The sequence below is a fragment of the Leishmania major genome, chromosome 33 (assembly GCF_000002725.2).
Source record: "Leishmania major strain Friedlin complete genome, chromosome 33".
Classification (NCBI taxonomy): domain Eukaryota; phylum Euglenozoa; class Kinetoplastea; order Trypanosomatida; family Trypanosomatidae; genus Leishmania; species Leishmania major.
Genome location: NC_007285.2, coordinates 488,912 through 516,826, shown reverse-complemented (window position 1 = coordinate 516,826; position 27,915 = coordinate 488,912). Strand labels below are relative to the sequence as shown.

General features: G+C 58.7%; 8 protein-coding genes across 8 annotated transcripts; all 8 read right to left on the bottom strand.

The window, feature by feature from the left end:
• Positions 1-18: 18 nt before the first annotated feature.
• Positions 19-2,295, bottom strand: LMJF_33_1110 (conserved hypothetical protein; the record flags this gene model as incomplete). The annotated part of the gene is made up of 1 exon (XM_001685817.1): positions 19-2,295. One exon carries the CDS (start codon positions 2,293-2,295, stop codon positions 19-21), a length of 2,277 nt encoding a protein of 758 aa, XP_001685869.1.
• Positions 2,296-3,749: 1,454 nt separating this feature from the next.
• LMJF_33_1100 (conserved hypothetical protein) lies at positions 3,750-6,632 on the bottom strand (the record flags this gene model as incomplete). Its single annotated transcript, XM_001685816.2, has 1 exon — positions 3,750-6,632. The coding sequence occupies one exon, from the start codon at positions 6,630-6,632 to the stop codon at positions 3,750-3,752; it is 2,883 nt and encodes a 960-aa protein (XP_001685868.1).
• A 3,024-nt stretch (positions 6,633-9,656) lies between these two features.
• LMJF_33_1090 (putative guanylate kinase) lies at positions 9,657-10,268 on the bottom strand (the record flags this gene model as incomplete). Its single annotated transcript, XM_001685815.1, has 1 exon — positions 9,657-10,268. One exon carries the CDS (start codon positions 10,266-10,268, stop codon positions 9,657-9,659), a length of 612 nt encoding a protein of 203 aa, XP_001685867.1.
• Positions 10,269-13,057: 2,789 nt separating this feature from the next.
• LMJF_33_1080 (conserved hypothetical protein) lies at positions 13,058-14,395 on the bottom strand (the record flags this gene model as incomplete). Its single annotated transcript, XM_001685814.2, has 1 exon — positions 13,058-14,395. One exon carries the CDS (start codon positions 14,393-14,395, stop codon positions 13,058-13,060), a length of 1,338 nt encoding a protein of 445 aa, XP_001685866.1.
• Positions 14,396-16,797: 2,402 nt separating this feature from the next.
• On the bottom strand, positions 16,798-17,529 carry LMJF_33_1070 (hypothetical protein; the record flags this gene model as incomplete). The annotated part of the gene is made up of 1 exon (XM_001685813.2): positions 16,798-17,529. One exon carries the CDS (start codon positions 17,527-17,529, stop codon positions 16,798-16,800), a length of 732 nt encoding a protein of 243 aa, XP_001685865.1.
• An 840-nt stretch (positions 17,530-18,369) lies between these two features.
• Positions 18,370-21,243, bottom strand: LMJF_33_1060 (putative chloride channel protein; the record flags this gene model as incomplete). Its single annotated transcript, XM_001685812.2, has 1 exon — positions 18,370-21,243. The coding sequence occupies one exon, from the start codon at positions 21,241-21,243 to the stop codon at positions 18,370-18,372; it is 2,874 nt and encodes a 957-aa protein (XP_001685864.1).
• Positions 21,244-23,184: 1,941 nt separating this feature from the next.
• Positions 23,185-24,471, bottom strand: LMJF_33_1050 (conserved hypothetical protein; the record flags this gene model as incomplete). The annotated part of the gene is made up of 1 exon (XM_001685811.2): positions 23,185-24,471. One exon carries the CDS (start codon positions 24,469-24,471, stop codon positions 23,185-23,187), a length of 1,287 nt encoding a protein of 428 aa, XP_001685863.2.
• Positions 24,472-25,064: 593 nt separating this feature from the next.
• On the bottom strand, positions 25,065-26,417 carry LMJF_33_1040 (conserved hypothetical protein; the record flags this gene model as incomplete). Its single annotated transcript, XM_001685810.1, has 1 exon — positions 25,065-26,417. The coding sequence occupies one exon, from the start codon at positions 26,415-26,417 to the stop codon at positions 25,065-25,067; it is 1,353 nt and encodes a 450-aa protein (XP_001685862.1).
• Positions 26,418-27,915: the final 1,498 nt, after the last annotated feature.

Sequence of the window (27,915 nt, the reverse complement as noted above, 5' to 3'; positions counted from 1 at the left end):
TTTGCCAGCAGGCCTGCACTACGTTGTTTTTCCTCTTTCGGAACCGAACGAGGAAAGCGGAAGTGATGTGTGAGCCAACGTCTGGTCGTTTTCGGAGGGGGTGACTCCGTGGCGAGACGCGGAGGATGTGGGCACGCCGCAGAGGTGCGCTGGCGGTGTCTCCAAAGGCGCGACAGAGAGGCTCGCCGACGGCGCCACAGTCTTTCGAATCCGCCCATCGCCCTCTCCACCCCCTTCCTCCTCCCCCTCTTCCGCGTCAGTCCAATCGTGCTCTGCCTCTTCGCGGTATCGACCTCTCGCGGAAAGCTGTCGAAGCGACTGCGCCGCTTGGACAGCCTGCGACGGTTCGATACCGCCGGTGCCACTGGGTAGGCCGCGGCTCAGCAAGGGCGGTGGACAAGGGCTGCCTCTCAGCCGCGCGTCCAGCAACACCTCAGGCCGTGTTGCCTGGAAGTGGTTCTTGAGCAAGCGTAACTGCTCCTTCTGCGACTCGATCGTTTTGCTCTGCTGCACGAGCAGGAGCTGCTCTACATCCATCTGCCGCTTCTGTGTGGCAAACTGCCGCCGGTGGCTCTGCACAAGCTCCTCCTGGTTTCGAATCTGCCGCGTCTGCATGGCGATTTGTGCCCGCTGCGCCTCAATGATCTGCTGCATTGTCTTAACCTTCTCGTCGTACGTGTGCATGCGATCTTTGTTGCTCATCAAGAGTGCCATCTGAACATCGTTCTGCTCCTTGTGCCGGCGTAGCAGACTGCTGTAAAGCTCCGTCTGGGTGCGCAGGCCCAGCAGGCGGCTGTACAAACTCTGCAGCTCCTCGGCTTCGGGGAACAGCTCCCGAAACGTTTGCAGCTGGCGAGACTTGCTGTAGCGTTCGTGAAAGACGCTCAGCGTCCATTGGCGCTGAACAATGCGCTTCAGTTCGAGTCCGACAAATCGATCAGGGGCTGCCTCCGCGTCATCGTCATCAGCCTCGTCCGCGCCGCCTTGCACCCCGTCTTCCCTGTCCTCCGCCTCGTTGCCACTTTTTCCCTGGCACTCTTCAGCGCCGTTGCGTTGCCGGTGCAGCCGCGCCTCCTGCCACGTGTGCCGCGTACTGGCCGACGCCGCTGCCTGTGCATCTTTTTCATTTCGTGTCTTCTTGGCATGCGGCAGCTGCGTTACTTCTGTCACTGGGGCGGTGGCTGGGCCAGCGCTACTATGTTGGACAGCGACGGCGTCTGGTGGGGTGGCAGTGTCGTCGATACTGCCCGTCTCATCTGCCTCCGACGTGGCTGGACGCTTCACCCCCTGTGTCTGCAGTGTCGCCTCAAGCGGCCCTGCCGCTTCACTGGAGGAGCGCTGCTGCTGCTGTTTGTTTGAGTCCGAGACGCAGAACACAAAGCCTAGCGGTTGGTGACAGTCTGGGCATTGCACCCGACTCACGCACTTGTAGTCCTGGAACCATGGCGCGCGTGATGAAAGCGTGGTACGGCTCACGTCAATGAATGCTTCACGGAGGCGAAAGTTGCCAGGTGAGGTCCAACTCGTCTCGGCAGCGGCGGCAGTGGCAGCTTTCATGACGTCTGCCTGGATGTTGGCGAAGCTCGCGTCGCGGATGACTGCTGGCGCAGTCGCCAATGCCGATCTGACTACTCCGTCTTCGCGATGGGCGGCTGATTCTGCTCCATCTTCAGCGCCTTGGCCCTCCGGGCTGACAACGGTGGTGGCCACTGCGCTGCGGTCCTTTGTGCACTCCTGCACCCCGCCGGCGAGCACGCTGTCCTTGACGCACACAAGGTCGATACGGCTCTCTGCCGTGTCCCCGTAGCGACGCACAATGGGAGCGTTGCTCGCTGCTGTGGTGGTGGCGGCCACCGGGGCGGCGTCCGCGCCCCTGCTCACGTCAGCAGGCGTGGAAAGCGTTCCCTCAACTGACGAAGCCGTGCCGCTTGTAACCGCTGCTATCGAGGCTTCCGCGCTTGTTGCGGGCAGCGCCGCGACGCCGCGCTCGTGCAGTCGGGCATTCATGCTCTGACGCTGCTGGATCCAGTGTTTGCGAGATTGCACAATGGACTCGAGTGCCACCACCAGCGCCGCAGGCGGCATTGGAAACTTCATGAGAGACTCGGACACTACTGCCGAAGTGTGTACGACCTCAGCCGCGCTATAGCATGGCACTTGCACCTCCTCGAGATCGAGGAGCCCGTCCAGGTTGTAGTGAAAGGCGTACTCGCTCGGCCCCTGACGCACCTTGCGAAGAAGCAGCGTGCTGCTGTCGCAGATAGGGTACTCGCAGCGCGAGCAGGCGAAGCACATAATGTATGCTCCCTCAGTCGAGGCGCTCGCCCCCTTTTCGGAGATTGCACCAGGATTTGAAGACATGCTTCTACCCAACGTACGCTGATGTGCTTTACACCCGAAGCACTGTGCAGGCCAGCCTGCTGTCGCTGCTAGTTGGAGAAGGAGCACACCACGCACACACACAAACACGAGCGCAGAAGCGGCAGAAAGTGTCGCACACAAATGCACACCCAATAATAAACACCGAGAGAAGTAGAGCGATCGAGGCACACGTACAGCACCTCCTCTCGTTCCGTCTCCACGCTTCAACCTTCTTCTGTCGCCGCTTGGTCAATTGCCCTTGTCCTGCTTCACGTCCCGTTCAGTGGACCGCTTCGTTGAAAAGAAGGTGTTGAGCAACACCCCCCTTTCTTACTCGAACCGGAAACCGAAAAAGAGGGAGGTTCAGCGAGGAGGAGCGGTGGCACAACACAACGAACAACGGAAAGCTGTGAGGGCCGAGAAGAGAGGGCGGGGTCGAGACGGGGATGGGAGAGGGTCAGCAGGGCGGTGACACAGATACAGATGCTGAGAGAGAGAGAGAGAGAGGAGACAACAGAAGGAGAGGGGAAGCCGTACCAGTCACCCCGTGGCACGTGTGCAAAGACGGCGTCAGGGAGTGGAGGTGTTTGTGTGTGCGTGTCGAAGGGGGAGGGGTAGGGAAAAATAGAACACGACGCCTATGTTGCAGCAATCCACTATCGAGCAAAGGAGTGATAGCAATAAACGACCACAGCAACAACAGCGCGCGCGCAGAGGGCGAGAAAAGGGCGAAAGCGTCAGGGAGAGAGAGAGGGGGGGGGAGGGGGAGGATGGGAGAACAGCGATGTGGGCGGAGTTCATACCACGTACCTTTTGTGTGTAGGTGTGTAGGCGTGTGTAGGTGTGTAGGCGAAGGCGAGGTGGGTGGACAGTGATGGGAGTCGCAGAAACACAATAGGATGTGACAGGTGCATCACCGCGCTCACAATCCAAGAGGGGGACAGTTGGTGTGTGTGGGGGTGGGGTGGGGAGCCGTCCCGCCATCGGCCCGTGTGAAAAGCGTAGCAAAGGAAGAGGGAGGGAGAGAATGAAACATGCACGCGGGGGGGGGTGCAGAGGGACACCATAGAAAAGGAAACAACAAATCTGCGTGGCGCGTTGGCACAAAACGTATTGCGACTCATTTGTCGCCGTCATGCGTAATTCTACAGCAGCGGCGAAAAACCGGTGCATCTCCAGCGCGTTACGTCGCGGTCAGAGGCCAACACGCGCGTGATGGAAGCCACCTACTCTTAAGTTTTTTTTTTGCTTGTGCACGTCACTCTTCTCTGCTGCTTTTTCTTGTGTCCAGATGGATTATAGGTGAGCGTTGGGGTGTACAGCGACCGCGACCACCGCGGCAGGTTATAACGTCACACAACTCCGTGCGGGTGCGCGGTTCCATTGCCTCACGAGGCAAGCTCGGCGTCGTCTGGGTCGTTGCAGGTGGTCGTCCGGCCGCGCTGCTCGTCGTAGCGCATCTTGCACTCCCAGAACTTAATTTTGGCCGGTACGCGGTGCGGCACGATGCGCCACTTGCTGCACAGGTCACACTGAACCCAATGCACCACCTCCCACTTGTTGCCATCCCCAGCCTTCGCTTCTGCGTCCTCGTCGTGGGCACCTTGGCTGCGCTTCCGCCTCGCTGAGCCGCTTCCTGGTGGCCGTTCATGCGGTCGTCCACGCGACGGTGATGCTGGTGAGCTTGCGACCTCTCCCACTGTCTCCGCCTTCCCTGCAGTGGCCGCACTACTTTTTGCTGTCTTTGCCTCTTTCACTGGCGCGTTCTCGCAGCGCTGCCGGCGACGTCGAAGGGATGCCGTGTCGACACCTGTACCGACTCCCGTCGCCTCCGTAGTTGCCTGGGACCCAGGGACCACCGGCCTTGAGGGCTCTCCTGGCCCCTGGCGGGGCGGTCGTCCGCGCTTTCGAGGGGCACCAAGGGCGGGCTGCTGCGGCGCAGCCTCATATGAGAGGCCTTCCTGGTGTTCCGAAGCCCGCGGTGCTGCTTCCTGGAGTGGCTTCCTTCTTGTCCGGGCTGGTGTCGGCTCCCCCACCGGTTGAGGTGTGGCAATGTCACTGCCGCTGGCAGCTTGCACTTTCATATGTTCCTTCACCACTGCCGGCGCTGGTGCAGTCTCTGGCACCGCTGGCGGCGCTCTCGTCCGCGTGCGGGTTGGCCGGGGTGGCAAGCGCTCCGCAGGCTCTGTGCTCGACATGTCTCCTTCCTCTACCTTCACTTTCGCACGCGTCCTCTCCGCTTCGCTCGTTGTGGCGATCACCACCGCGGGTTTCCGTTTTTCGGTGCCGCTGTCTCTGCCGGTCGTCGGCGTGTGCTGGTGATTACTGAGGAAGGAGGCCAGCATCACCGCCTCGCGCTTCGCCTGGATCTGCGCGGGTGTGAGCTGCAGCTGCCGCACGAAGGCGCTGATGCTCCGTGCCTTGATGGAGCGGGCAAGCTCGCGCAAGATGGGGAGTGAGCGGTAAAGAAAGAACTCCGTCTCTGCCAGCTCGGCATCAGCGTAGTCGAGTTCCGATGCTGAGGCCTTGCGATGCGGCTTCACCGGGGCCGGGGTGGCGGTGGCTGTGGCGCCGGAGCCGCGGCGTCTCTGGCAGGCGGTGGGGTGGAGGGCCTCCCTCGTCACGGACTCCCGTACGCTGGACTGGATCGTCCGCAGTAGCGGCTCGGAAAGCAAAACGCGCGACACATCCGCCCTGCTCAGTCGCTTCGCCGGCTCCGACGAATCCTTGAAACAGGTCTGTCGCCGGCCGAGCGCGGACAGCTGTGCCCTGAGAGGGTAAGGCAGGAAAGGGGATGAGAGGGCGGCGTAGATGAGTTCTGCCTCGCACAGCTTCATGTTGCACTGCAGAAGCCCTTCCACCTCCGACACAGTGCATGCTTGGTCAAGTCCAGACGTTGCTTCACGATGCGGAGCGTTGCTGCCGCGGGCTGCGCGACAGGACGAGGACGTTGTCACTGCCATGGCGCACACAAAGGGCGCACCACCAGGGAAGGGCTGTGCGATGCGACGGAGCTTGCCACATGCGTCGCACACCGCCCAGCAGTACGCGGAGAGCACGTTCTCCTGGCTGTCTTCCTCCACGCTGGAATGACGGTGGTGCGGCGTTTCGGCCTCTTCGTCCTCCTCGGCAACGGGTGTCACAGAGCAGCCTTCAGCGGCGCTGCTGCTGTTACGGAGCAGGTGCAGAGCGGCGGCCCTCACCCACGACCCCTGCAACCGAGAGAGCTCCGTGTCACTCTCCGCGGCACGGCCGGGCAGCGAGAGGGCCGGCAGACTATCCTGGCTCTCCAAGTTGTGCTCATCGCGGCCCGCCCGTTGGCCAACGCCGCGTCCCCAGCGTCGGCTCCGCCCCACATCGAGCTCCAGTGCGAGGGTCTCGTTCAGCGCTGCCTTTCGCTGCCGCAGCGCCATTACGGAAGAGACAGCCGGGGAGCTTGGGAGGGAGGGGGAGGAGGAGGAGGCGTCAGAGGAGAGGCCCATGCCGTCTTCGCAAACGGGGGGCATGGGAAGAGCGCGATAGATGCTCTGCAGCCAGTCCCGCCGAAGGTCGGCAAGTGCGTCCGCGTCCCAGGTGCACTGCCACCCGGCGCAAATGAACGTGTCAGGGTTCGGAATGTAGAGAGGCGTGTGTCGTCGACTCCTCTCGCGCGCGCTCTCAGAAGCTGCCGTCACCGAGTCCTCCGCACCCTCCTGTGACGGGCGCCGGCTGCGTCGCAGGTGGTGCAGGACGGACTTAAAGAAGGCCTGCTGAGGGGTCGCTGTCCCTGCCCTACTGACGTCACCATGCGCTTCACCGTTGTGGTTGGCGTCGCCACTCGCGAGGTGGCTGTGCTTCTCCTGGAGTCGCCTTGACCGCCACTGCGGGGCGGCGGCGTCGTTCGCGAGTTCCTCACGTCGGCGCAAGGCGTCTTGATGCGCATGACGTAGCGGACCGCTGCAGCCAGTGCGGACGCTTATCGAATCCAAGCCCAGCGCACTGCACGGCACGACAGCGCTGGTTATTTCGTTCGGAATTTCACGCAAAACGCGCACCGCCACCCACTGATGGCAACGCGTGCATTCGAGAAAAACGCTTTCCGTCACAGAGGGGTAGCGGCGGCGCAGGGCGTAGAGCGCGTCTGGGAGCCTTATGTACCGCGGTTCCGTCTGTATCTCCTGTGACGCTGACGGCCTCGATGTGCCAGCAGCGCTGCCAGCAACGGCTGGCGTCGATGCATTCGACGGTGAGGCTGCAGGGGACCTATCTGCACTCGGCGACGCGCTCTTCATTGCAGCGGCGTCCACATCACCCGCCCTGAGAGGAAGAGAGAAATGGTGGGAGGAAAAGACACACAAGCGGGATGCAAAGATGCACTGGAGCGCCTCCCCCATTCCAGCGTGAGCCAACAAGGCTCAGGAGACTTGGTCGCTACCTCCGGTTCGCCACCAGCGGCCCTCTGGCGCAAGCGAGGATGAGCCGTCGGCGACCGCGCTTCTGCGTCGAAGAAGCTTCGACAGTGCTCTCCCTCTGTATGTGGGTGGGGTGGGGGATGGGGGTGGGGGTCAGGGAAAGAACCCCCTCCCAAGGCCGAGAGAGATTCGCTCTGTCGGATACAGCGCTTCTAACGGGGTGTGTGCGGCACTGAGGTGCAGCGCTCCTCGCTTTGGTATGCGCGAGGAGACAGTGCTGGGAACAGTCCGAGAAGCAGAAGCAGCTGGCCGCGGCAGCCGGATAGGCAATGTGAGATAGAAACGAAAGGAGAAAAGCAGCTGAGGCCACCTGTGCTCCCCTTTGGCTTCCGTGCTCTGGGGACTGAGACAGTATCGCGGTGACCGCACGATGAGTTTGAAAGTGTGTGTGTGGGAGGGAAGTTGCGCAGAAGTCCGAGGAAACCGCACCGCCACGGCACAAGACAACAGCAACAACAAAAAAGTGGAGCGAAGGACGAAAGAAAAATCGTTGGAATGAAAAAGAGGGTGGCTGATTGGCTGCGCGCTTGCTCACCTTCCGCATCGAGGGGCCTGCGCCCGACACGCACCACAGCTGCAACTCAGGAGCTCCTTTGAAAGGCGCGTTCGATTGCGTCATAGAGCTGCGTCGGCTTTCTTTGCTTGCTTGTTGCGTGCTACCTTACAACACAGCGCAGTATACCGTGGACATTTTTTTTCTTCGCCTTCGGCTCCTTTCGCTCCGCCCGGGCAGCACATCTCTCCCGACACGATGCACAGCAACGAAGATTGGCACTCGACTGGGTCACACTCGCATTGAGAAGAGGTGCACACACACGTGCGTGTGTGTGCGCGTGCTGAGCTCACGGCGTTGATGCACCAGCGGCAGGGGGGAGCAAGAGGCACTAAAGATAAGAACTAGACAAGTGAAAAGACACCTCCAAGAGTTCACGAGGAGCAGCACAAAGAAATGGAAGAGCGTGATATGCGTGCACCAGGGTGAAGACGAAGGAACAGGATAGAGGGGAGGTGCGAAGCGAACAAAACGGCGAATATCACGAGACAGGCGGGGATGAGATGGACAGCGTGGCGATACCGCAAAAACAAAAAACAAAACAAATGCAGCTGCTTTTTCCTGCGCCTTCGCGCCTACTCTGGAATTTGTCTCCTCCTCCGCATGTGTCGCTTCGCTCCTGACCTCTTTACTGTTGGCCGGTCCGCCTGTCTCGCCAATACACAACACCGAAAGAGCAAAGCAGAGAGAGAGAGAGAGAGCAGCGACATCGGCACAGTCCACTGACGCATGAGCTCTGCAGATACGGAGCGTGTGCAGACGCGCATGCGAGGACGTGTACGCTTCTCGCGTTTCTGATCCGATGGGTCCCGCAGATCACATACCTGTTCACTTTATCGATGGCCTGCTCCCCCCTCCCAAACAGCGGAGAGGGGAGCACTCGTACACATGCATGCGTGGCCACAGATATAGGATACCCACGGGTGAGCGGTGAGGCCTACCCCTTGCGTCCCCTCCCCTCCACAGTGTCAGATACGCGCTTAACCCGCGAACTCAGTAGAGCAGGATACACACACACACACACACACACACACAAAGGAAAGGAAAGAGGCGAAGGCGATATCAATGAGCAGCGAGCCGGCATGGCGTGCGTCCGATGCGCAATCAGGCCGCGGCGTCGGCCATGCGCCTCTCTACATACTTCGCCCTCCCCCAGCTCAACTCGCGAAGGCCGCATAACACTAAAAACTCCTGCACCCCTTTGATGTAGATTTAACGTACCTCTTTAGAGGGGTACTACATGCACACTGCCGAGCTAGTGAGATGAAGAGCTATATGCAACCCAAATGAGGAAGGGAGAGGGGAATACTATGAGAGCGTGATGGACGACATCCAGACACATTGCAGCGCGACATCCAGCGATAAACAACCATCGGTGAACACAGAAGCAGCCACACGATAACCGAAAGAAACAAAAAAGGATGGTGGTGGTGGAGAGTGGGGGGGGGGCACAAAACACCAATGGGCAAAGGAATGAAAGAAGGGAGAGAAAGAGAGAGAGACAACGCTATGAGAGGCGCCTTGAAGTCCCTTCCGACAGCAGATGGAAAAAGAAGTAAAACGAACAAGAGAGCACCAACAACAAAGAGGGGAGAAGCACGCCGAGAAGTACCTTACCTCCTCCTCCTCCTCCTCCTTTCTCTTCCTGTTCCCTCCCCTCCTCCTCTCCACAAAAAAGAGGCGACACAACACACACTAGGAAACAAAGAAAACGAACGATCATAAGGGTGTCAATGGTAAAACAATGACTTTAATACCACCACACCTACCCCATGGGTACAGCCCAGTCCCTTTCCCTCCTCCTTGTTCGGCACCGCTGTCTAGCGTCCATCAATCGCAGAAGCGGCAGTGCATGACGTTCATCTTAGGCACCGATTGAGGGACGCGAGAAGGGGTAGGGGAGCAGGAGCGCTCCACTAGTATGAGGTGTCTTAGGCACTCACGCTTCTTCTCGGGTGTCTTCTTCTGATTTATTAGATCGTCTTTTGGAGGGAGATATACAGACGCATTGTGCACTATCACGTGTGAGCTTCCCCTGCAGCATCAGCGCTTCTCGTTGTCGTGCGAGGGGATGGGATTCGGCCTTCATCTTACGACTCCGTGGTACGCCGTAAGCGAGCCCCGACGTAAGATCGTCCAGTGTTGCCTGCGCACTGCTCCGTTGCTCGCTTCACTTTTTCCTGCTTCTTTTACTCTTTTACTCCACGACGTCATTCGAACTGAGGGACGCGCTACCACCTTGTCCATGACGCTGACGCACACCACATGGTTGCCCATCAAGTACCCTACCTCTAGGCAGCCAGCTTCTCCATGTTGTGCTTCACCAGCTGGTCGTCGATGGCGGCCAAGAGGCCAGCGTACGCTGCCTCTAGCTCATCATTCACCAGCAGCACAGAGAAGAAGTCGGGATTTTCATCGACGAACTTGTACTCTGACTCGGCTGTCTCTAGACGCCGCTGCAGCATTGTTTCGTCATCGGCGCCACGCTTCATGATACGCTTGCGCAGCTCCTCTCTGGGGGCCGTGATAAAGAAGTACACGGCGTTCAGCGCATTATCGGTACGGCTGAACAGTTTCTGTGCCCCCTTTACATCGATCTCGATGACGCACACCTTCCCTTCCTTCTGCACAGCGTGCACGGCGGCAACGCTCGTGCCGTAGAAGTTGCCGTGCACGTCGCACAGCTCGAGGAACTCGTTATTGTCGCGCATCTTGAGGATGCTCTCACGGTCGGTAAAGTGGTACTCGCGCCCATTCACCTCTCCCTGGCGCGGTTGACGTGTTGTGTGCGACACCGAGTAGGCGAAGCGGTTGGGGTACTCGCGGAGGAGGCGGCCCAGCAGGGTTCCCTTGCCTACCCCAGAGGGACCACAGACCACCAGCGCGTTCAACGGCTTGCTCATCGTCTTTATTTGCAAAAGAAGGGCTCTGCGCGAGCAAGCGAGCCCACCAAACAGGAAGATGTACACGAGTTGAAAAGAGGGATAAAAGGGAGCGGTGCACAACAACGAACGAAAACACACACACACACACACACAAACAAGCCAGACCAGAAGCTGTAGCAGCAGCGTCTCAAAGGTGCGACAGGCGACAGGTGCTGAGGTATAAGGAAGGGAAAAAGAAGGGCTCCCCTCCGAAGAGCCCGAAAGTGATGTTAGAGTCAGAGAATGAGGAGCAAGGAGACAACGGCCGCGGCGAGGGTTGAGATGGCAAGAGAAAAAGTCGAGCGTTGCCTCCTTCCTCCTTGTTCGTCGATCCTCTGTCTGCGTGAGTGCGTCTGGCTGTAGCGTTGGGGAGGAGGGAGGGGCAAGCTAGACACACAAAAGAAGGGGAGTAAAGAACAAGAAAAAAAATGGCACTGACGCTGCAGTGGTAACACAACGACCGGTTCTCTTTTTGTTTTCCTTGTGTGTGCGTGTCCGATGCGTCACGTTTTATGTTTGCTTTGCTGCTACCCTCCTGAGGTTGGTGTTTCGTTTTCGCTTGTCGACCCCTTTTGATAGTGAAAGGAGAAAAAAAGGGAAGCCGAAACCGCTGAGACTGTGAGAGAGTGAGGTGGTGAGAGGGTGGGCGGCGGCGGCGGCGGCGACGTAATTGCGGAGTTCCACAGAAAGAGGCGGAGGACCAAAAGCAACCGTAGAAGTAAACACTAGAATCACAAAGAAAGCGAAAATGGGACACACACACACACACACACACACACACACACACCTACACCTACACCTACCCACGCACCCACACCCACACACACAGTAGAGGAAGAGGGACGGCGAAAGAAAAAAAACGGGGCAAGGGAGGGAGGGAGGGGGAGAGGGCCACAATCCAATCAAGATAAGGGGCTGAGGTACTCGGTTCGTACAAGAGCTTCAGCGAAGCAGTGAAGAGAGAAAGAGAGAAAGGGAACAACAAAAAAATAACATATATATATATATATATATATATATATATATATATATAGCGACAACACTTAGAACAAGATGGACGTTGAGGAGACGGTGGTGGGGAAAGTGAGCAACCAAACAAACAAACAAAAAATGAAACGGCGACGCCAACGGAGGCACAAAGAGCCGCAAAACTAAGCGCACAATGAGATGGGCAGGGCCAAAGGTGGAGGCGGAGGCGGAGGAGGAGGAGGGAGAAAAACAAAAGAAGAAGGGAGCTAGAAAGTCACAGATGCCGTGGAGAGTGCGCGAGGGGAGGGGAATGGAGAAGAAAGAGAGGGACACACAAGCACCGCCCTGTAGATGCCTCAAGGGACGAAAGAAAATGAGATCAATGAAGAGTTTCCCTTGACAGTTTGGTGGTTAGTTAATGTTTACTTTTTGTTTGTGTACGCGTGTGCGTAGAGCTCGTTGGGGGGGGGGAGGTAATGGTGGTGGTGGTGGAGGGCAAGGGGGTGGGGCGTGCGCCTCTTTTTCTTTTAGCGTACTGTATATATATTTTTTGTTTGTTGGGTAGTTTGTACGTGTTTGTATGCGTTAGTGTATGCTGAGCAAGAAGGGGCAGCGCCGGCCTTGTTTGCACCTCTGTTCACCTCCGGTGATGCCGGCACACACGACGAAAAGAGCGCGCGCGGGAGAGACACGTACGTGCACAAGGCGTCGGCACATAAACAGAGAGAGAGAGGAACGAAGAACTTACGAGATACCAATGCATATACTAAGAAAAAACTCACGATGAAAAAGAGAGAGTGCGTAATAGCATTTGATCAGAACAAGACAACGCCAAGAGTACAAGAGACACACACATGAAGGGAGAGATGAGCCACTAAGAGTATATATCTATATATGTGTGTACGGCTGGTGTTTGAAAGCAACAACGGAAAAAGAGATCGAGAGATCGAGAGAGGAAAACAGTAGCGAGCTATGTTGATATTACATTTGCGTGAGTATATTATACACGTGTGTGTTTGTGTGGATATGAAGATGATGCACCGACAGGGAAGGACAAGAGAGGGCCAGGGGTAAGGAATGGGGTGGGGTGGGGAAGGCGAGGAAGGGAGAGACTGCGTGTGTGCATGCGTGTGTGTGTGTGTGTGTGAATGCTAAGGTCAAAGGATGAGGCATCGTTGAGAAAAAAAAAACACACAGACGACGTTGTCAACCTCCACCTGATGCACAGCACACACGCCCCTACACGACAGCAATTCCTTCTCTCTGTGCGTGTCTGACTCCTGGTGGTGCCCTCTTCACACCTCACTTGTACATCGATAACCTTTTTGGTGCTCAGCCATACGAGATGCAACGTCGCTTCTCACGCGCATGACGGCAGAAGCTCGTGCGTTGGCGAGAGGCGTGAGAGCTTTAGTTTCAAATTTCTGTCTTCCCGTGGGTTGCTTGTGAGCAGGCAGCTGTCACACAGGACCGACGGGGGAACGAATAACAAAGAGAAAGGGGGTGGCAGCGACGACAGACCGACATCGCTGTGGTGCACGCATACACACAGGCACATACAAACTCTCTCTCTCTCTCTCACGCACACACACGCACAGGCACGTACCTCCTGTACCAAAGGGGTGCGCGCAAACCCAGCCTTCAACTTGGTGCGCCCACGCAAAACAGATCGAAGCACCAAACCCGCATTGGATCAGTTGACGAGTACATCTCTGCCACCCCGCCTCATCCCCAGCCGAAGGAAGGAAGAGGGTGCGGTGAAGGAGAGGCAAAGAGGCACAGCCTACGACGCAGCTCACCTACTCCTTCTTGTGCAGCTTCATACACCGCGTGTGTACCCGCTCCAGTTGGGTGGGGAGTACGACGGTGGCCAGCTCCGCAATCTCCTCCATGGACCGCTCGCACGACTTCTCCATCTCCTGCCGCTCACGCTTCAGCTTCTCCAATACCGCTTGAAGCACCGCCACCGACGTCGACGCCCGCTGCTCCGCGTACTCAGCGATGATATCCTCAAATGGAAGCGACCACGAATGTGCGAACGGCGTTACGAGCGACGAGTCCTCGACAACCCTCGACGTCGCTGCCGTGTCTGTGGGCGTGGGAGAGCGCGCACCGGGGCTGCTGCCATCCGCATTCGTGGAAGGCGGCGTCGAGTACGTTGCGTCGAAGGCGTCGCGCACCGCCTCCAGAATGGGCATCCGCGACAAGGCGAGCACCGCCCGAATGTGCCGGATCACGTCGAGAGAAGGGTGATACAAGTGAAGAGTGTCGACCTTCTCAGCCACGACAACCACACGACTGGCAGCTTTGGCAGTGTCGGGTGCAGGTGCGATCGCACGCCGGGCCGGTGCAGGCACCGCCACGTTTGTGGCTACCGCTAGCAGCTTCGGCTTGCCATAAGTGCTCGCCAACAGCTGCGGCACCCACACCTCGCGCAAATCTTCCGTCGGCGCCGCAGGCGACACAGCGCCACTGTGATAAGGCGGTGGTGCAGTCAAAACGCGACGCTCCAGCAGAGCCTGGTGCACGACCGTGGCGGGCGGGATCTTGAGATGCGGCCAGAAGTGCAGTTGTACTTCCACAACATGCTCTGCCCAGGTGTCGTCCTCGATAATAAAGGGCGGGCGCCGCAGAACACGGCGGGGGCGGGGAAAGCTATTTGGCAGCACAAACACCACGCACTTCACGGAGGCGTAAAAGAGCGAGGGACTACTCGGCGTATCGGGCGGTGCCGAGGAGGGGGCATTGGTGGCGGATGCTGAGTCGGTCGCAGGAGTCAACGGTCCTCCCGGGGCTTCATTCGGGGGACCACCCGTGCTACTTGCATGGGTGCCTTCCCGGTGCTCTTGCCGCTGCTGCTCCAACCACCGATAGAAGGCGTCCTGCAAGAGCTCGCTGCCGTCGCGGACGTAGCAGTACCGATGGTGCGTGCATCGACGCACGGAGCTAATGCTGCCGGAGCTGACACCGCGGCGGCGCGAGGGGGACGGGGACGGACCGGCCCCACGCACCTCCTGAGCCCCTACCCGTGACGGTGAGGATGCGCCAAGGGCGTCGAGTGGAACCGAGACACTGCCGATGGCGTACGGAATGTCGAGCTTCGCGCCGTAAACGACACGCTGTGATTCAGCAGACATTGTAGGGCGCTCAGGGCACCCCTCTAAAACAGCCACGAGGTGGGTCGACACAGGCAGAGGGCAGGCGGGGCCCAGGTACGCTGCTGGAGGCGGGTGGTGGTGGGGTTCGGGACAAAGGTGGCGAGAGAAACAAGGCGAGGTGGGGGTGGGGGAAGGGTGAAGCCATTCAGGAAAGACGAAGGACTTTGAGCGGAATAAAACCACACACACACACACACACAGACACAGACACAGAGGGTGTACAACGTTCCCGCGCGAACGTTGCCGCTGCCGTGGTCAAGAGCTCACAGCACCTCACGCAGCGAGAAAGAGAATGGGTGGGCGGGGAATGCGGGCTTGACACATGCGCTCGCTCGTACCCGCGCAACTGACACCGTCGAATCGGCTCTCGCTTTTGCATTGCAGGAGGCAACACAAAAGACTTCTGTTTCGCATTTTTTTTGGTTCAGCTCGCCAAGGCGGAGGCGTTACGAAGGCTGTGCAAGACGGCATCGCATCGTCCCTCACTTGTCGACGCACATCCTCAGCCCCCTCCTCCCACCGCCCATGCCAAAAACACGTGCTTTCCGGCGACTTGGCTTTTCGATTTCCACTTCGAAGGAATAGAAAATCACGGCAAACAAAAACAAAAGACATACATTCATACCCACGACGCGTATATTTATCTCCTACTAATTCCTACAAAGAATAGTATGATCAACGACGCACACGCGCCAAATAAGCCATGTCACACCATCACCGAGACAGACACGCCTACACACCCAAAACGAAGAAGCCGCTGACGCGGGATGCGCGGCCTCCACGACACATCCTTCCTACAAAACACGCGCAGCAAAAAAAATAAAAAGATTGATTATCAACAGCGAGAGTTCTTCTTTCTTCGAGGTTTAGGCATTCTCTGCCATACACAACACGAGCTCAACTCCACGCTACCCCGGCCCTACCTCAGGCCCCCACCAGCGTGGTGCGAAGTATACCACAGACACGCACGCATCACACCAAATGCGCCAACTCGGTCACGTGAGCAGCGCCCCCACCTTCCAGCTTTACCCGCCCGCCCCTCACCCCGCAGGTCGCCTCGCAACCGTTCCCTCATCATGCCGGTCGCCACCCCTCGAGCCTCTCCCTCTCGAGGTGGCACTCAGGCCTCCCCACACCAGTGGGCAGTGCGAGAGCTGGGTGTGGGGTACACTTGAGTCGCGCTGACACTTCGCTTGTCATATGGGCTCGTAGAAACGTGTTCACTGTCGCAAGTCACCCCGACGCCACGCCGCCGAGGACCTGACCGCCGCCATCGGCAGCGGTGCATCGCTCTGAGCTCCCTATTCCGTAGGTACTTGTTCCTGTCATGACCGGAAGTGGGGTTTGGCGTTTGACAGGGATAGAACGTGTGTGTATGCGTGGGGGAGGGCGGGCGGGAGCTACAGGGCTTCCCGAGAGAGTGGGAGTGCAGTGGGCTGTGCGGCAGTACCACGCACAGAGGTGTGCCCCCCCCCCCGTCCTTAGGGTAGCAGCGCAAGATACAAGAAAAAAGAACACATGGCCTAAAGAGAGAAGTGTCCAGAATCGCGCAACTTCCCAGGACACGAACATGTGCGCCATATATTCGTGCATGCACGCGTCAGCAGATCCTCGAACCAAACAGGCCAAAGCCAATTACAGACACCGACACTGCCATCGAACACGCCAACATCAACAACATTGCCAACAGCATATTGTTGACGATGAGCGCGCACACGTACACACACACACACACAAACGCAGAGAGAGCTTCCCATGCACGGGGGAAATCGAGAGAAAGAGGGAGGTGAGGGTGTGAGGGGAGGGGGGAGGAGGACTACAAACAATGGAAACGTGCGTCAGGGTAAAGCCCGTTGCACACGAGAAGGCGGAAAACAACAAAAACAAATCTGTGGGGTTCGGAGAGAGAACACCACACGAGGTAGCTTGAGCTCAGGCATGAGGAGCACGGCCGCAAGCCCACCGTTACTTGCTCTCCTTTTAGCTGCTCGTGAAAGGGCGAATAGGAGCGGGGAAAGCTAGGTGTGAGACGCGTGGCGGCGATTGAGTGAAGAGCGCGGTAGCGACAGCCGTAAAAAACACCGCCGCCTGGCGAGTGCTAGGTGCGCTGCTCCCGTTCAGAGGGTTGAGGGAGTGGGGGAGGGGACTTTCTACTTCTCTCGTTGATGCCCTTCCTTCTCATTCTTCTTTTCGGGCTCATATCCCCCCCGGCCCGCCCGTTTCGTATTCGCTATCACTGTCGTGCAAAGTGGGTGCCCCATGCAGATGTTGTCGGTTGCGAGCGCCTCACAGAAGACTGAAACTCCCTTTTATCATCTGCTGTCCCTCTTGCGCTCCTCTCTCACCTTGTTTGCTTGCTTCAAAACAAATCTTTAGATGGCCTACACGCCTACCATGGCGCTCGTCGCTGAGCTCGACTGTGAGCTGTGCTCGATGTCCTTGCGGGCGTTGGCAATGACGCGGCGAATGTCCGGCGCCGCCGACGTGTACTCGGCCTGGGTCATGGTCAGTTGGCTCGCCACCCCCTGCTCCTTGGCCATGGCGAGGACTGGGTCGTTGGCGGCAATGCCCATCTTGTATATGTCGCGGATCGGGTCGTCTATCATGACTTCCGGCGCGCGGTACACCCAGCGGTATACATCTTGATCAAACTCCTTCTTCTTGTTGAAGCGCTGCTGCTGCACCCACGGCTTAGTGGGCCACAGACCCAAGTTGTAGAGGGTGATGTCTGGGTGCAGGAAGGCGAGTCGGTAGGAGTGCCACATGGTGAAGACCAGCAGAATGACGGACACAACCGAGCACGGCACGGATTCCAGGGTCAGCATCTGCAGGCGCATCTTCTCAATCGTGCTCACCTCCAGCCAGTGCACGTAGCGGCCGTACGGGTTGCGGGAGAAAAAGCCGCCCGACATACCCTGCGGCAGCAGGTTGTAGCGGAAGCGGTACAGCCAGTGGGCATCCTTGGGGGCGAAGCCCTGCAGGTAGGCCGTCGTGACGCCGTCGTGCTGAGTGCACAGGTACGGATTGCCGGTCATGGGCTTCAGGTAGTAGCCGTGGTCGACCACCGTCTGGCAAGCCCTGCCGCCGCTAATCTTGTTCGACACACGAGACATCCGGAAATTTAGGGGTAGGGGGGAGGGCGAAACACGTAAGCAACGACAACAACAACAAAACGCCTGTAGTAGAGAAGGGGAGAGAGAGCGTGTGCCGTGCAAGAGCGTCTCACGTGATGTCGACCCTGAGTGTCTGTGTGAGAGAGAAGAGCAGAGGTAAGGTGAAGGGGGGGGGGGCTACGGCAGGTGCGGCGATGAGGCGGTGCCGTCGAGAAGCGGAAGAGGAGGAGCGCATGCACCGCGCGACACATGGTGTGCAGACGACAACGTACCCACAACGCAAAGGCAAAGGGCAAAATGCACGGGAGGGAGAAGTGATAACGGAGAGGGGAGACAATAGTGGAGAGTACGCTTGAGATGATCTGTGTGCATTGTGCGAGGAAAGAGCGAGAGAGGCGGACGTGGGGCGGCGTGCGGAGACGGGGGCGACGGGAGGGCTGACCACCGACTGGACTTGAAGGGAGCAGCAGGATGAAAGGGGGAAAGAGAGAGAGGAAGGTCGAGGTAGGAACCCAAGGGGGATCCTACGTGCCGACTCAGCCACTTGCACCCTGCCGAAGAAGCCGTCATCGAGGTGCACGCGACAGTTGTGTGTGTTTGTGTGTGTGTGTGTGTGCCAGGGCGACCTTTCGCGAATTCCGGGAAGTGACGAGGCTTAGAAAAAAAAAAACAGCAGCAGCAGTAGTCGTAGTAGTAGTAAGCATGCGCACTAACACGGAGCCAGACAGACACACACACACACACACACAAACGGCGACGGCCGTGCAAGAGGCATGAACACAAGCATTGGGTGCATCATTCCGAGAAACAAACGAAAAAGAGCATTTTGCTTCGTCAAAGCTAGTTTCCGGTGGAGGGGGGAAATGGGCTCGGCACTCGAAGGAGTGAGACGCGTCGAACAACCTGGGCAAAGCTCGCTTCGCGGGAATGGAGGGGGGGAGGGGCATGGCTTGACGGCTCTGACTCCCGATCTTGGCCGTAATGATGCCGGCGCAGCGGTGATGATACGTCCAGGTTCCGCGTCGACGACTGCTGCGCCACCTCCGCCACCTGGGCGGGGGTTGGATGAAAGGGTTTCCGCAGGCAAGCCAAGGCCGCTGCAAGCACCACCGATGGCGGCACGCCGTTGGCAGGTGCCGGTGCGCCTTGCGACTCCAATACGGCTGAAAGATTATCACTGACGAGGTCCTTGCGCGTAATCATGCCGACGGCACAGTTACTGCGGTCGACCACGACAAGATGACGTAGACCCAGCGTCGTGAACATCTCGTAGGTGCGTGGTAGCGCAGCCGTGTCAAGCACCGTGAAGGCGGATGTGTCCACGTACGGATACAGCGAAATTTGGTCAGTGGGCAGCCGCTCTCGTCTCAGGAGCTGCGTCGGGTCGACGCCTTCCCAGCCGCTGTGGAACACGTGGTCCTCGACGCGTTGCATGACGTCGTAGGTGCAGTGGTTTGTGCGCCCATCGGTCATGATGATGTGCCACAGCAGTAGCTTCAGCTGCGCTCGCGTGACGATCCCCTTGAAGGTCCTGCCGTTGATGGAAACGACGGGAAAGCCGTGGTGCGGCGTGCTGCACAGCGTGCGCACAACGTCATCGAGGGTGCAGACAACAGGGAGGGTGACCACCGGAGAATGCATCACATGCCGCGCGCTCAGAAGGCTGTACCGCTCCAAGTACGGCTCCGCATTAAGCAGAGGGACCGCACGGGCCTCAAGATACACTGTGTGCACGTCCCGGCCCCACCGCAGCAGCACACGTCGGGCCACGGCGATCGAAAACATGAGTGGTAACAGATGGCGGAAGTCAGCCGTGCACTCGATGAGGATAGCCCCAATACTGAAGCTGAGGCCCGATGTGGCGCTCACAAAACTGCCGGCGCCAAAGAGCGCAAACACACCAGGGTCTGCCCACGTGGCCGCATCCTTGCTGTGCGCAACTGCTACCGAGTGCACCGCCGCTCCAATGCAGCGGCCGATCGCCGCGCCAATCACCAAAGACGGTAGTATGATGTCCCCGCAAAGGGCAAGGCCGGAGTAGACGGCGGAGGCGAAAAAGTAGATCACGGAAAACGTGAGGAGGGCGGGCCACGGCAGCAAGTACTCCGTTCGCTGACTCAGCAGTGTCTGCAGCGTCGAGTCAGCGTACGAAAAGGCCAAGGAAGCGTAAGCATCAACTACCCGCACCGTCTGCTGCCGCCGCGGCAGCGTCTTCGTGACACTCGACACCCTATTACTGTGTTCTGCAGCGTTGTAGATATCGACAGCGTCAACAACGCGGTAGCTTCCCGCCGGGCACAGGAAGCCATTCATGCCATAGAAGCCGATGGTCGTCACGTTTCGGCCGCTGCGAACGGTGTACGGCACAGGGCGGCACACCGCCGGCGGGCCCACGTCTGCTCCGTCACTTGAGGAGGACGACGCAAGTGGGTCAGCGCTGCCACTCCTTTGCGCGTTGCTGTCCGCACCAACGGCAGAGGGCATCGTGTCACCGGGCCCCGACTCTGCCGAGAACGCCACGGCAACCCAGTAGTGCACGCTCACGTACACAAGCGTGAATAAGATCGGCAGCACGTACCGGATTACCTTGGTGCGCAGCCGCACCTCCAGAAGCCGCCTGCAGTAGAGCGCAACCCAGCTCAGGCGTACAAAGCCCACAGCGCACGCGCCGCTGCAGAGGCCGATGACAAAGGCAGGGATATATGCCATCAGGTTCATTGCGGCGTGCTGGCCAAAGGGGAGGTGGGAGCGGAACAACACCACCTCACGCAGCAGCAGGCCCCCGTGCAGCCGGTAGGGCGAATCGAAGTTCATACAGTAGGACCAGTACATCTGCGTCGACAAGGTCGACAGCAGACACGCCGCAAAGACGTAGAGAGCGAAGCGCACCGGGAACACGGCCGACACGAGTTCGAGAATTACGAGGAGCCCGCCAACGGACACGCAGAAGGCAGCGGCGATACCGGCAGCAGCCCCAATGACGAGAACGGTGCGGTGATCGCGCGGGTTTCGGAAGTAGTCGACAAAGTGCACGTGGTAGCACCGAATGCCGTGTCGTCGCTGTAGCAGCTGCGACCCAAGCATCGCGCCAGCGAGCATGAGGTGGCTGTAGTGGTCCGTGCACACTCCACTGGCTACAGTGAAGACGACAGCGACGGTCTTTGCCACAAGCACGCGGGTGCTGCGCATCATCGGGTATGATACGCCGTTCAGAAAGGCGCGCACCTCCGGAATACCGGAGCCGACGCTCTGCGGAACAAGGTAACACATTCCACTGGCGATTGCGGAGGTGCAAACAGCGAAGGCTACCCATAAGAGATAACCAGACCAGTACCACCGTGGTGATGCAATTCCGTATAGGCCCACACTGTAGCCCCTCAGCATCGCCCACACATCAAGGGAGGACGTGGTGCGGGCCGTGCCGCGTCCGCCACTGCCCGTCACGTGGGCCGGGGAGGCTTCACTGACGTTGGGGTACCGCTGCGCGTCTGCGAAGGTGAAGCCGCGCAGACCAAAGCCGAAAAGTTCGTAGCGCACTGAGTTGAGCACGTGCAGTAGGGTCATCATGCCAACCGACAGCGCGCTTGTCACAACGCCAAGCACCACCACGAAGACCCACATAAACCAGCGCGGCTCATGGCTACGAGTCTCAAGGTGGTCCTTGTATAGCATGCTGTCAGCCTCGTAGGTGTCCACTGACTCGTAGCGAGTCATCTTGGAGCGATCGAGTGGCGGAAACCGACGTGGCTCGGCAGCCGGCGGCACTTCGCGAGCGCAGTCAACGCGAATGGCGTGGCATAGAGACCGCAGAGCCGCCCAGCAGCGTGACGCGCACGAGGCGCTGAGGTTTCTGTGCGCCCCTTCCTCCTGCGAAGCAGGCAGGTGTGGCGACCTTGACTGCGCGCGGGACCCTAACAACGGGGCCTCGGCATTCGCGGCTGCGGCTGAGTCTTCGATAGGGTTGAGAAGGGAGAACAGAGGCGCATATAGGCGTGGCTGTGACCGCTGTTCGCGCTGCGTGCGGTTGCTGGTTTCTGGCGCCGCTGCCCTGTTCGCAGCCCTCTCCTCTGACAGCGGCGCATGGTTAGGATTCATGTTCTCGTCACCGTTATGGCGAGCGATAGTTGCTAACAATTTGTGAGCTTGCTAGCTTCTTCGACGCTGGGTACTCCAGATAGTGTTTGTGCGTGACTGCCGATGACTCTATCGATGCGAGCTCCGCCAAATCACCGCTGGTTTTCATCGGCTGTGAAACCCCAGAGCAGCGCAAGGAGCGACGAAAAAGAGAACAACCGTGCTCCTTGTGATCTATGCTTCTGTGTGCGGTTATAGTGGTGGCTGCCCGCTTCGCGATACATACACGGGTGGAGGCGCTCAGGGAAACAAAGCAAAGAGGAAGTCGATAGAGATTCGCGAGAGGCAGAGAAGGGGTTTGACGTGGTCACCACCCGAACATTTTGGTCGATACCTAGATATGCCTGCAGACACTACGCGCCTCACGCAGGATCAGCAGGTCGAATGGAGACGTGGAATCACCTGCGTCTGTGTCCGTACGCAACGCCTCTTCTACGCCACTACAAAGACTATACGGTGGTGCAAGCACGCGCAGTAATGACGCGTTCGAAGCAGGTCCCTCGGTTTCTGTTTTCCCTTCTTTGTGATTAGATGAGTCGTGCACCCACACCCACACATCCACACCCACACTCACTCACACACACACGTGAAAAAAAAATCGATGACAACGCGGGCGCGAGGTGAAAGGGAGGAGAAACCCGAAGGAGGGAAGTGAGAATACACCGTTGCTTGTGTCCGCATGTGAGGTGTAGGCCGCATATTCCAATATGGATGCCTATATATATATATATATATATATGTTAGTGTGGCAGCTGCAAGCACATCATCAAGCTACTTGGGGACACAGCGATAAAAATAGAGAACATATGTTCTTCATGCCCATTCTCAGCCATAATGAGTTGAACGCCACTGTAACACCCCCTGACTCTGCCACAGGCCCCCACGAGCGTGGTGCGGCGCATGCCAAAGCCACGCACGCTCTACAGCCATGAGCCGACCCGGATATCCGAGCACGGCCTCTGCTTTAAGCACTATCCACCTGCCTCCTTACAGTCTCCACCATTGTGCCGGTCGCTACATGCTGCATCCTTTTCGGGGCGGCACACACGTTCCCCACCACACCAGTCGGCAGTGTCAGAGGGGCCCGAGGGGGGGGGGTGGAGGGGAGAGATATGTTCGAGTCGCGCCGATAATCTGCTTATCACAGGGATGAAACAGGTGTGCTCACGTTCACGGGTCGCTCTGGCTCCAAGCTATCCAGGGCCTCACCGCCGACATCGGCAGAGATGCATCGCTCTGACCTCCCCCGATGTCATAGGTGCTTGGCACTTTCATGACCGGAAGTGGTTCAGCATTTGGCAGGTAAAAAAGGGAAGAGAGGGGCTGCTCGGCTTCCCCACACGGAGTGGTGACACTGGAGGCTCTAATACTACACACGGAGGTGCGCCCCACCGCCATCAGGGAGAGATATTAGGGGCGATGGAAGCAGCGAGAGCGACCCGAAGCACCTCGCAACTCTCTCTTCTGCTAGCCATCTTCTCTTCTCATCGTGCCCTCACCCTTGAAGCTGTGTCAAGCGTGTCACGAAGAGCAATATGTGTCGTAGAGTCGCTCCACAAACGCAACGTACGCGCCCTGATCTTCCTTGTTGCCGACTGCCATAGTGCCATGCCCACTATGTTGCAGCACCAGCACTTCTACCGCGGGTATGACGTGCGGGACGAGCTCTCGTCGCACACGGTCAATCAGCGCCTGTGTGCACTCGTTGGGCACACGCTTGTCCTTGACAGACATCACGAAGGCGATGGGGCAGCGCAAGTGCACTTCCTTTGGGTCAAAGTCGTAGGCCAGCTTCTCCTCGCGGGTGCCGCGCCAGTCGGCGAACGACCGCACAAACCACCGCATGAGCCGCGGAATCCAACACGATGCATCGATCACATGATCCAGTGTGTCGAACGGCGCCTCGACAAGTACAAGAGACACATGCTTGGCCTCCTCTGGCGACAGTTTCATGGCCGAGTAGAAGCACGTCGTGGCACCACGGCTGAGACCAAAGAGGACCAGGTGCTTCTTGTTGCTTCTCATTGAGGTGTTCTCCCGTGCCTCAACGCCTGCCTGGTCACCATGCGTTTCCGCTGCCGTTGCGACCTTTATATGACGCACGCCACGCCGCACTTCACGCGTGAAGGCTGCCTGGTCTCGCATACCCGCTATGTTCGTCCTGCCTGGCTCCGAGTAGCACCAGTGAAAAGGCCGCACGCTGAACCACCAGCACGCAAGGAGCTCCTTCACCACGAGGCCCCAATGCAGGGGATTAAGAGTACGGTACCACCCACGGTGCCGCACCTCTGCCACCTCGGGTGAGACAAGAACCCCGTGTAGCAGCCGCGGAGCAATGCGGCACCTTGCTCTGTACAGCACTGGGGGATCTATGAGGCCGAGCTCTGCCGCCTGCACCGTGGCGGCGGCGTTCCTCTCTTCGTCGCCACGCGTACGCTGTCGTCGATCGCTGCCGCCGGCAAGCGCCAAGTCCGGCGATGTCTGCTGCCGCGCCTCTGCAAGGTCGTCTTCGTCGTCACTGTCTGGCCGGTTACTCTTCCCGCTCATGACAACTCGCCACCACTGTAGCAAGGCGTACCGAAGTCGCCGAGCAAGCGGAATCCCGGTGAAACGATTCTTACCCACATCTGCGATGTACAGCGGGTCTGTGGGGTTTACATCAGACCAGTTGCACAGCACCGTCAGCGGATCTCCACCAGTGTAGCGAGAGAGCATGGAGCGACAGGAGATGACGCCAGGCATGACGACCGTCACGATGTTGTCGCGAGGCGGCGGGCTATGCTCGTACGGCACATTCCGCGGGATCATGATTGATCAACAACGTGTATATGTCCTCTTGAATGCCACAGCACGAGCAGACCGGTGTGGAGGATGAGAGAGCCGTGTGTAGGAGCCAGCAAGGAAAAACACAAAAGTCGGGGGCGCGGCGCCTCCACTTGGACGCGCGACTGTCTCCGTATGAGTGTGTGCGTGTGTCCCGACCACCACCTCAAAGTCGCAGGCAAATGATCGCAATGACAACGGGGAGAATAGGCGGTGGTGCAGCGGCGGGAGTGACGCACCCCTTCTTACGTGGTGGAGACAGCCGAGGGCCAGAAAGGGGTGGGGTGGGCCACGGAGATGCAATCAAACATACCTCGCCGATCCCACGTTCCCATGCGCGGGCAAGACTAAATGCATCGATGTGCATCAACGTCTGCACGTCGGCTCGCCACATCCAGCTGTGAAAAGGTGGGGTGGGGGGAGCGCAGCTGAAGCCCAACCACGTAGATTTTCGCGGCACCTCTCCGCTTCGCTGTCACTCTGTGACGCCTTGTTGACTTTTCCTTTGCGCTTGCTTTTTTTTTCCGTGTTGCTCCGTGCTCCACGCTCACATACACACACGCAAAGCAGATCCTGCTTTAAGCGTCTTCGAAGTCGTCTAGCGCTGTTAGCGCCGTCTGAATCTGCTCTCTGTCGTGGCGGTCCACGTCGGCGGCATCGCTGCCCATCGCTACGCCTGCCTCGGCCTGATCGTCATCCTCGTCGTCGGACGAGATATCCATCATATGCTGCAGCGTCTTGACCGACACACCAGCGCGCTCATCTTGCAGCACGGTGGCCGCGCCGCCGATCGGTAGCACCTCTGTGCCGGTCTCCGCACCAGCAATGCCGATGGCGTCCATGAGCTGATCGACTTTCTTCGCCTTCGCCAGCTGCTGCGACTGCTCTAGCTGGTAAAGCACTGGGTCCATACGGGTGCGGTAGGCTAGATACTCGTCGATCACCACCTCCACTTGGGCACGCACGAGGTCCTCCATGTCGGCGGTGTACTGAGCAGGGGTGAAGGGGACCAAAAATGGCACGGCAGCTGCGGAGTGCGCTGCCCTGCGACCCACGCCGTCGTCTGTGCTGACCACCGCCTCCTCTTCCGCCTTGTCGGCCTCCCCTTCTGCGTATGTGTCATTGCCTAGGAGGGGCTGCAGCGTGCCTCTGGCGGCCATGGAGAAGCGAGAGGGGTACAGCGCCTCGAGCCGCCACATCTCCTCCAGCAGCGTCAACAGAGGTGTGACCTCCTCTGCTGCGGCCGCGCCCAGGGCAACGGCGCGTGCGTACTTGCTTTGCAGCGGCATCAGCAGCGCTTCCTGTGTTTCCAGGTCCTGGCTGACGAGGTGAAGGCGGGACTCGCGCGCGATCCTTTCACGCTGCCTCGCCAGCTGCTCCGCCTTTTCATCGAGCTGCTCCGTCTTGGCCGCCTGAAGCACCCGCTGGAGACCGCTGAAGACGGAGGAGCGAAGCAGCAACCCGCCTGGGCGGCGCTTCGGAGCTGTGGCCCCCTCCTTCGTCGCGGAGGCGGCAGATGCTTCCGCCGCGGCGACTGTAGCCGTCGGCTTCTCAGCAGCAGTGGGAGCAGCGGGCAGTGTCGTGCGCACTCGTGGGACGGACGCAGCAGCCGTGGAGTCCGGCGCCTCTGCCTTGTTCCTGCCCTCGGCGAGGCTCGCTGTAAGGTCTGCTGCCTCCCGTCGCAGTCGCTTCACGAGGCGCAGCAGCGCCAAATACCCCTGCTCGACAACTGCCACCTGGTACCGCACCGCCTCGTACTCGCGGACTTTCTGCGAGACATGGCGCTGGACAGCGCGTCGTTGAGTCTCGGTGAGGGGCTCTGGGAAGTCGCCGAGCAACTTGAGGGTAGCCTGCGGTGCGCTATCCTTTACTTCCTCCTCGTCGTAATGGAGCACTGCGTCCTCGTAGAAGGCCGGGTCACCGCCGTCCATGATGGGCTGTGTTTCCTTTCTTCCTCCTGTTCCACCACGGCGCCTGACAGCCGTGCAACGGACAATCCGGCAAGCGAAGAGACTGATGTACGTGCTTGCCTTGAACTCTGCGACGGTTGCATATGGCACGCCGAGAAGGAGAGTAAGAAGGGAAGAGAAGGGAAGAAGCGCCGGGCTAGCTTGTAGTCTGCGTGGAGATCAACATACATATACGGAGATAGAGGTGGAGACAAGTGACTGCGCAGGCCCACCGAAACGCTCGCATCGCCGGCTGCGATGCTGCCGCAGACCATGGAAGAGGGGGGGGGGCTCAATCAGCACACTCACCATACGGAAGGGGCGCTATCAGTCGGGTGCCAGCTAGCGGTATCCAAGTCGCCCACGGCCGCAGCGCAAGGTGGCGAAGCGACAGAGATACAGCGAGTGGTAGGCAGCGAAGAAGGGTGACGCTGTTGACCGAGGTGGAGAGCGATCAGATGCGCCCGGCTGCCGCGATCCTGCGATCCATGTGAGCTTGCCCTAATCGCCCCAGCGCACCATCATCACCGTTCTCGCTCACTCCACATCGTGCGTGAAGGTGAGCCGGACGTTCCGCCTGTTTGTTGTGTGTACGTTTGCTCCGCATTAATTTCTTTTCGAAAGTTCGTCGCATGTGTGCGTCAGGGACACCCACTCGCTACGACTCCTGCGACGCTGCATGAAATGCTCGACTGCTTTGCATTGTGCGCGCTGCTGCTTTCCTTTCGTTTCCTTCGCGCACCTCTCCTCCTGATTCGCATGACGGAGGCACTCAATGTGCCGTTCTCTTCCCCCCTCAAACCCCACACCACATACTCATAAAAACGGGTGCAGTGGAAACAGATGAGCAGCGCAGAGGACAGTAAAAAGCACACGAAAACTCACAAGACAAGGACAGCGGGTCGGGCAATGAAAGAAACCTTGGTACAGGAAACCAACAGCCGGAAAGGACACAACCAAAGATGATGAAGGGGGGGGGGGGAAGAGAGGGGCCGAAAACAAAACAACGACAAAAATAACAGCGAACGGCACGAGCGCAGCGCTCGTCACATCACGATCCGGCATAAACGCCACCACAACACAGAGAATCACACATCATCCAAGTCCCCCCCCCAAAAAAAAAAAAAAAACAGCGCACCGCGAGAACACAACATGAAAGTAAACACATACAAACACACACACATAGCACATAGAACAAGCTTGTTGAGGAGAGAGAACGAACGAGAAGAGTAGTGGAAAGGGAGGGAGCAAGACAGGAAGTGAAGCGAAAATATGGTAGGCGCAAAGGGGTTGCCGGTGAATGCATGCACTTGCGTGCATTAATATGCCGTGAAACAGAAGAGTCGAGGCGGGGGGACGTGATATGAGTGGGAGCAAGAGTACCAGAAGAGTGTCTTCCTTTCCGATGCCTAGGTGACTACCCGCACGGCAGCAACAGCACCTCCCCCTCCTCTGCCACACGGTCTCCTTCCCCTTGTTA